The sequence below is a fragment of the Hyperoodon ampullatus genome (genome assembly GCF_949752795.1).
Source record: "Hyperoodon ampullatus genome assembly, chromosome: 13".
NCBI classification, from domain to species: Eukaryota; Metazoa; Chordata; class Mammalia; order Artiodactyla; family Ziphiidae; genus Hyperoodon; species Hyperoodon ampullatus.
This window is the reverse complement of record NC_136926.1, coordinates 29,614,075-29,621,644: the sequence shown is the minus strand read 5'-3', so window position 1 is coordinate 29,621,644 and position 7,570 is coordinate 29,614,075. Positions and strand designations below refer to the sequence as shown.

Sequence of the window (7,570 nt, the reverse complement as noted above, 5' to 3'; positions counted from 1 at the left end):
ATATTCACAACAGCCAAGCCATGGAAACAACCTAAGTGTCCATCGACAGAGGAATGGATAAAGAAGATGTGGTACATATGTACAATAGAATATTAGTCATAAAAGAGAATGAAATAATGCCATTTTCAGCTACATGGATGGACCTAGAGATGATCATACTAAGTGAAGTAAGTCAGAAAGAGAAAGACAAATGGCATGTGATATCACTTATATGTGGAATCTAAAATATGACACAAATGATCATATCTACGAAACAGAAAGAGACTCACAGACATAGAGAACAGACTTGTGGTTGCCAATGGGGAGGGGGCTGGGGGAGGGAAGGACTGGGAGTTTGGAGTTAGCAGATGCAAACTATTTTATATAGAATGGATAAACAACAAGGTCCTACTGTATAGCACAGGGAACTATATTCAATATCCTGTGATAAACCATAATGGAAAAGAATATATATGTATAACTGAGTCACTTTGCTGTATACAACACTGTAAATCAACTATACTTCAATGAAATTTTAAAAAAAAACAAGAAGTACCAAGCACATGTATGTTAACCCGTATAATACTTACCAAAAATATTTTACAGTTGAGGAAACTGAGTCAAAAGAGGTTATTTGTAACTTGCTCAAATGCACACAGCAAGGAAGGAATGAGGCCAATACTTAAAGTACTTAGGAAACCTGGGGGCACCAAACTTCACACTAGTTAAAACCACATGATTCTGCCTTAAGATTTTTGGAAGTTAGTCAAGGAAGTTACCGTCTTTTTCTCTAGATGTGTGATAGGCTGGACTCCATGTGAGTTTATCTGAGCCCCAGGTTGGTCCGGGCTGGGGGTTAGGGGGTGGGGGTATGTTCAGAAAGGGTAGCTGAGAAGAGGCCAAAGAGAAATGTCCTAACTTCCTAATTTTGCTTTGTGCTGGGAGTAATCTCTAATGAAAACCTGCCATGAGGATCAGCAACTGAATACACTTAATTTTAAAACGAAGCATCCGAAGCGCAGTCTTAAGTATTTTCAGAAATCATCTCCCTATTTGACAATCATGAAAAATATGAACAAGAAAGATGGAGCGGAGCCTGCCCTTGGCTGCCCCAGTGCGGCCGCGGGGAGCGGGCAATTCTCCGCCAGTTTCCCCACGTGTAGGGCGAGGTGGCCGGGCGACCCTAACACACTCCGTTTCCTGATTCCTCCTTGTTGTTTGTATTTCCACCTGTCTCTCGTTCCTACACCTAAAGCCTCTCTACCAGGTGTCCAACGCACGGTGGGCACAGACGAAGGCTGACCGTGTGAACAGGGTCCCGTCGGGGTGCAAGCGGTCAGCACTTGTTACAGGGCAGGCCGGGCAGCTCCTGAGCTCCTGAGCTCCAACTGCAGGAGGACCGCTGCCCGGTACTCGCGGTGAGCGGTGCCCGCGGCCAGCGGCGCCCGAGGTGCTGCCCGGCCGGATCCGCGCGGGGGACGCTCCTCGCTCGCGGCCACACCCTCGGGAAAGGCTCTGAGCTCCGCGAGGGTCCGAGCCGGGCCCCCTCTCCCGCCACGCAGCCCTCAGCTTCCCGCAAGCTGGACCCAGCTTCAGCGGGGAGTCGGCGGGGCGGGGCCCGGCGCTGTGGGGGCGGGGCTCATCGCCGGTCGCGCAGGGAGAGGGACCCAGGGCGGAAAGGAGCGGGGCTCGGCGCGGGGCGGGGTTTGCGCAGGGGGGCGGGGCAGGGAGGGGCGAGGGGCGGGACGGGACGCTGGGCGCTGCTCCAGGGTCAGGGGCAGCTCCAGGTCCGCACCCCGCCCGCTCCCGGTCCCTCGCAGGTCCTCACGGGCGGGCGAGCGTGGCCCAGGCGCGGAGCGGCGGGAGGCGCCGGCGGGCTCGGAGGCCGCAATGAAGCCGAGCGGCGAGGACGGGGCGGCGCAGGCCGGGGGCCCGTGGGAGGAGTGCTTCGAGGCAGCGGCGCAGCTGGCGCTGCGGGCTGGACAGGTGAGAGTGGCCCCGGGCGCACTCGGACTTGGGTCAAAGCGGACGCAGGGCGTGGGCGGACGGAGACCCAGAGGGCTGGGCCGGGACCTGGGGGCGCGAGCCGCGGAGGGGCTCCGCTCAGCCTACCGCACACCTGTGCACCTGCCACGCCTGCGCCCGGACGGGCGCCCTGGATCCCGCGGCCCGGAGGCGCGGGCTGGGCTCGGGGCGCAGGGCGGCCTGGCGGGAGCGGGCGGGTCAGGGCGCCCGGACTGCCTCGGATTTGACCCGGTGGGCGGGACACGGTACGGTTGCCCCGGGTTAGAACCCCTACGCGTGGAGGTCGGGCGGACAGCCTGTCCTCGCGCATCCGGAGTCTAGAGGGTTCCACTCTGCGTTTGGAGGAACTGCTACCCGCACCGGAAGGGTGACGGTCAAGCAGCGGAGCTGAAGAAACTTTCAGAGGGCAGCCCCTCTCTTCGCACTTTCCTATGTGTTTTGTTCCCCCATTTCCTCGGCGCTTCACGCCTGGGGTTCCGCAGGCCACGTGCGGCGGCGAATGGGGGACGCGGGGGGAGGCAGGGCGCAGGGACGGCTCGCTCCCTGCTCGCGCGTCAAGGCGCTCGGCTGCGTTCCTGCGAGCGGAGCGGGAGGGTGGACAGAGGAGGAGCCCTGCCCGCAGACGGATTTTCTGTTCCCAGCGGCAGTTCCTTTTCGGTCTGAAAGTGCCCCACGGGCTAAAGTCAGGCTGTCGCCAGTCCTGCATTTGAAGAGAGTCCTTAACGTGCACAGTCACAGTGCGGTCCCTTGGTCCCCTAAAAGTTAACTTTCAACACTAGTGGACCCTCCCCCTGTGAGACTTGATCCTTGGGGAAAAGGAGGACCCCAACCTTACCTGCTGCATTGATGGAGCTCATGGCTTCAGGGCAAACGTTCTTCCTGGAAAGCTGGTCCACTGTGTGAGGGGCGCGCTTGCCCTCCCCCCTCCCGAGACCCTCACTTCCTCTCCAGAGTGAGCGTCCTCAGGATATTTGGTAACTTTTAGGTTCCACCATACAACTTTTCTTCTTTCAGCTTTGAGAAGAAGCCAGTTTAGAATTCAGACACCACTGTGTAAACCCTGGTGAGCTGTTACGGGTTTCTGTGGTTTTTCAAATTTAGATCCTTGAGGAAACAGAAGGGTTTTTGAAACCGCCCCCCTTTTTTAAACAAATTTACAAATGCTTACACAGACCTTGCAATATAGCAGGCACCGTTCTAAGGGTCCTGGGAACTTTAAATTATTTAAGAGATAGCTTCTGCTTTAGCAACTTGCCAAGAACAACAGAAAAAGCTTTTTTTGACAGTGGGGGAAGGATGCAATAAGGATTCTGCCATTGGGAGTCTGATCAGGGGGCCCAGCACTCTGGGCTCCCTCCTGGGCATTATGCTGATGCTTCCTGCCTGCCAGGCAGTGGCGGGGAGAGTGGCCGAATTGTCTGTGGCTGGGACAAACAGAAGCCACACAGGGTCATCCTAACCCGTGTAAAGAGGGACAGACTGTCTTAGTAATGTTCTGACAGTAACAAGGTGCTGATTGGAGAAAACCTGGCCTGTAGCCAGAAAGCCCCAAGAGGCATGAAGGGTGGTTAGTGGTGATTCTTGGGAGTCCTCCTTAGCCAGAGGCACATTTGGTACAGGTTCTGTGGCCTTGTGGCCCAGCGTGCCCGCCCTCTCACGTTCTGCTGTTTTATTAAGTTTGCTACTCCCGAGACAGCTCTGTGTGCTCCACCAGGTCTGGGTTCTCTACGTTCAGAGGGAGTGCCCTTCCTCCCAGGAGACAGTGTCTGCCGTCCATGTTTCAGACATTGGTTCAGGTCAGGGCAGCCCTGGACGATTTGCTGCCACCTCTCCTCTGCTGCATCCTGAGAGGCCTCCCAGACCCCTCCTTCCTTGCCTCTCCACCACCCATCCCTGTGGTACCCCTGAGAGGCATCCCTTCCAGTCCCAACCACTGTACCACTGCAGAAGCCCCTCCCTGGCTGTTGGCCTTTGGGGAAGGGGGTGACGTCAGCCCCACACCATCACCACCACAAGTACACAGAGTGATATTCATCGAAATGGGTATTTATCATCTTTTATGTGATGTGTGAGCAAAAGTATCTTAGAAAACTATGCTTTTTAAGTTGTTCTGCAGGGATAGATCCAGGTTTTCTTGAACGTGAAGTTTAGACAATTTATGGGCCCTCTTTAAGAAAAAAAATACAAAATTACAAATTCAAAATTAGATATAAAAGTTTATTTAGAATAAGAAAGATCACAACAGCATAAATTTTAAGATGCTAACAAATATAACAAAATACAAAAGAATCATTTTTTAACTGCTTCTCAATCTTCTGTAATACTCTTTTCCCATTTTTGGCTTTATACTCTTTACATCTTTGGATGACAACGATTTTGTAGTACTTTCTATGGAGAGACTAGAAAGGTAAATTCAGGCTTTCCTGTAGGATGGCTCATTGAAATTGATTACTATGGTTTAGAAAAGTTTAATTAGGCTTCAAACTTGTTATTGGTAGGGTCATATAAATGTTTAGGATTGCCATCAAATTTGAGAATCCTGTCAGTTTTATTTTACATATTAGTTGTCAGACAGGGAAGAATTTTCCAGTGTGCTCTGAGGGGATGCCCTATGTCCACCTCCAACTGCCCAGAGCAGAGGCGCACAGCGGGGGCTCTGACCCAACATCCCTATTTGTCTGGCTTGCATTACCACAGGTGTTTTTGCTTGTTTGTTTCTGTTTTTGTTTTTTTTGTGTGGCTGCATTGGGTCTTCATTGCTGTGCTTGGGCTTTCTCCCTAGTTGCGGCCAGCATGGGCTACTCTTCCTTGTGGTGAGTGGGCTTCTTATTGCGATGGCTTCTCTTGTTGGGGAGCACAAGCTCTAGGTGCACGGGCTTCAGTAGTTGCAGCACATGGGCTCAGTAGTTGCGGCACAGGAGCTCAGTAGTTGTGGCTTGCGGTCTTTAGAGCACAGGCTCAGTAGTTGTGGCACATGGGCTTAGTTGCTCCGCAGCATGTGGGGTCTTCCCAGACCAGGGCTTGAACCCGTGTCCCCTGCATTGGCAGGTGTATTGGCAGGTGTACTCTTAACCACTGTGCCACCAGGGAAGTCCCCACAGGTGTTGTCTTGATTTGTAATTTTATTTTTTATCAGTTATTCACACAGGGAGTTTAAAAAGTGAAATACCGCTGAAGGGACTGTCGTGGAACCAGCAGTGTCCTGTCCCATGTCATCCTCATCCTTTTCCTCAGAACTCACTGTTTTCAGTTTTCTGATAGTTACACCCGTTTTCTAAATAGTAGCTCTTTTTTTACATCATCCGCATTAGACACTGTTATGTCCTGTGGCTGCGTTACCTGTTGGTTCCATTGGTGCCTGTGCTCACGTGCTGTGACCACATGTAGCACACGGTCAAGCTGGGTAGCATGGTTGTATTACATATTCTTTTTTTTCTTATGCAACTTGTGTTTTCCTTAAGATTAAAAAAAAATTTTTTTTATTTGCTTAGTTTTCTACACACCTACCAACAGCCATCTTTTGACTTCCCAACAGAATTTTTGATGATCTCCTTGGTATACACACTCATGGGTCTTGCTGCTGGGGACACATGGTCCTCACACCTTCATGTGCATCAGAAGCACCTGGAGGGCCTCCACAGCAGACTGCGTCCACCACAGGGTTCCTACTCACTGGGTCTGGAGTGGGGCCGAGAATGAGCACTTCCACCAAAACCCCAGCTGATGCTATCCGGCTGGGGATGGCACTTTGAGAAACACTGCTGTATGTAGTATTTTGTTACATGACTATATGACAGTTTATTCATTCAACTCTTGAAGAAACTCTGGATAATGTCCAGTTTGGAATTATTAGGAATAATGTTGCTTGTCCAGCACTCTCGCATGTGTCTTTTGGTTACCTCCATATGCATTTCTGCTGGGGATAGATTAACAATAAGAGTGAAATTGCTGTGTCATCGTGTATGAAATTCTGCCAGGTGGTTTTCCAAGGCGTATGCAGGGATTCACGATTCCCCAGCAGGAGGTGAGGGTTCCTGTTGCCTCATCTCTCAGACGACACTTGGTATTGTCTGTCTTTCCATTTTAGCCGTTGTGATGGGTTTGAGGTGGTGTTTTACGGTGGTTTTAATTTGCATGTCCTGTATGACTAATGAACTTAAGTGCCTTTTTATGTGTTTACTGGCCTCTTTTTAAAATGGTGGTGCTAAAACAGGTTAGAAATGTATTCATTCACACAACAACTATTTGAGTAACTCTGGAAAGGACTCTAACCTTACTCTGAGTGTGATTGAGGTTCGGGGTAGAGTCCCACGTGGAGCCCTGCAGGGTGATGGGGAGACCACCCTGGCTGCTGCTGGGGTGGGGGTGAGGCTGCAGCGCCACAGTGGGTGGGGCAGAACCAGATCTCCGATGGAAGTGATTAGAATATTCCGAGTGAGGGATGAGGGTGGGTCTGACTGGGGGTGGTGAAGAAGGTGGTAAACGGATGTATTTCGAAGGCAGAGCTGCCAGGTTTGCTGCCGGATTGGAAGCGGGTGTGAGAGGAGCCAGGGGTGCCTGCAGGGTTCAGGCCTGAAGAGCTGTCCAGTGGATTTGCAGGAACTGTAGGGGGAGCAGGTTTGGAGGTGGAGGTCAGGTCCTGTGTTCCACGAGCTGTGAGCTGCTGACCTTGAAATGCCAGTGGATCTCTACGTGGGGGCCTTTGGGTGGAGAGTTCACGTGAGAGGCTGAGGGTGGAGGCGCCAGTTTGGGAGCCGTCAGTCGGCCTGGGTTGGTGTCTCAGGCCGGGTCCCGCCCGGGACGGGGACAAGCAAGCTTGTCTGCCCTGGGCTCTCTGTAGGCGGATCCCATGTCGAGCTCCCGGCATTTCCTCTGGGAGATCCCAACCTGGCGGGACGTGGAGGTGGAGGTCCCCCTGCTGTCCTGGCTGAGGATGGAGGGGGCAGCTGGTGACCTCACCATTTCCACTGTCAGTCCTGGCCTTGTCAGCCCCACCTGCACCCGCGCCCCAAGCTTCCACAGAGTGGGGTCACCCATGTTGACAATTGTACACCTTCACCCACATTTGAAGCCTCAGCCAAGATGGAACTTGTGAGATAGCAGCTGGCAGGTGGAGCAGCAACCCCACTGGCACACATGGGCTGAGGGTCCAGGGACAGTCTATGGAGAGCTCTCTGTCACACAGAGAAGGGTTTGTGTTTTCTGTCTGTTCTGGCCTTCAGCTGATGGGGCCAGGCCCACCCACATTCCAAAGGGCAATCTGCTTTACTGATTAACATGTTCATCTCATCCAAAAACGTCCTTGCAGAAACACCCAGAATAACATTCAGCGCAGTATTTGGGTACCCCACAGCCCAGTCAAGTTGACACATAAGATTAACCATCACATCACATTCATAAGTCTGAAACGTGGCAGTACCACCAGGCCCACATCTGCAGGGGAAAGGTGTTGCCTGTTGAAACCCCACTTCCGCAGAGTTCTCCGTGTGCATTCCATGGGTCCCCGAGCTCACACAGGTTGCTCCATAGGGATGGGTGATAATCGTATGGTTGACTTGGGGACAGT

At 52.4% G+C, this 7,570-nt stretch overlaps 1 protein-coding gene across 2 annotated transcripts in view; it reads left to right on the top strand.

The window, feature by feature from the left end:
* The first annotated feature begins 1,812 nt into the window (after positions 1-1,812).
* The window catches only part of IMPA2 (inositol monophosphatase 2), a 28,406-nt gene continuing 22,648 nt past the window's right edge, over positions 1,813-7,570 (top strand). For both annotated transcript variants that reach the window (XM_079717924.1, XM_079717923.1), the window contains exon 1: positions 1,813-1,965. In XM_079717924.1, coding sequence (XP_079574050.1) covers positions 1,870-1,965 — 96 coding nt within the window. In that variant the 5' untranslated portion in view covers positions 1,813-1,869. The remainder of the gene's footprint in view (positions 1,966-7,570) is intronic.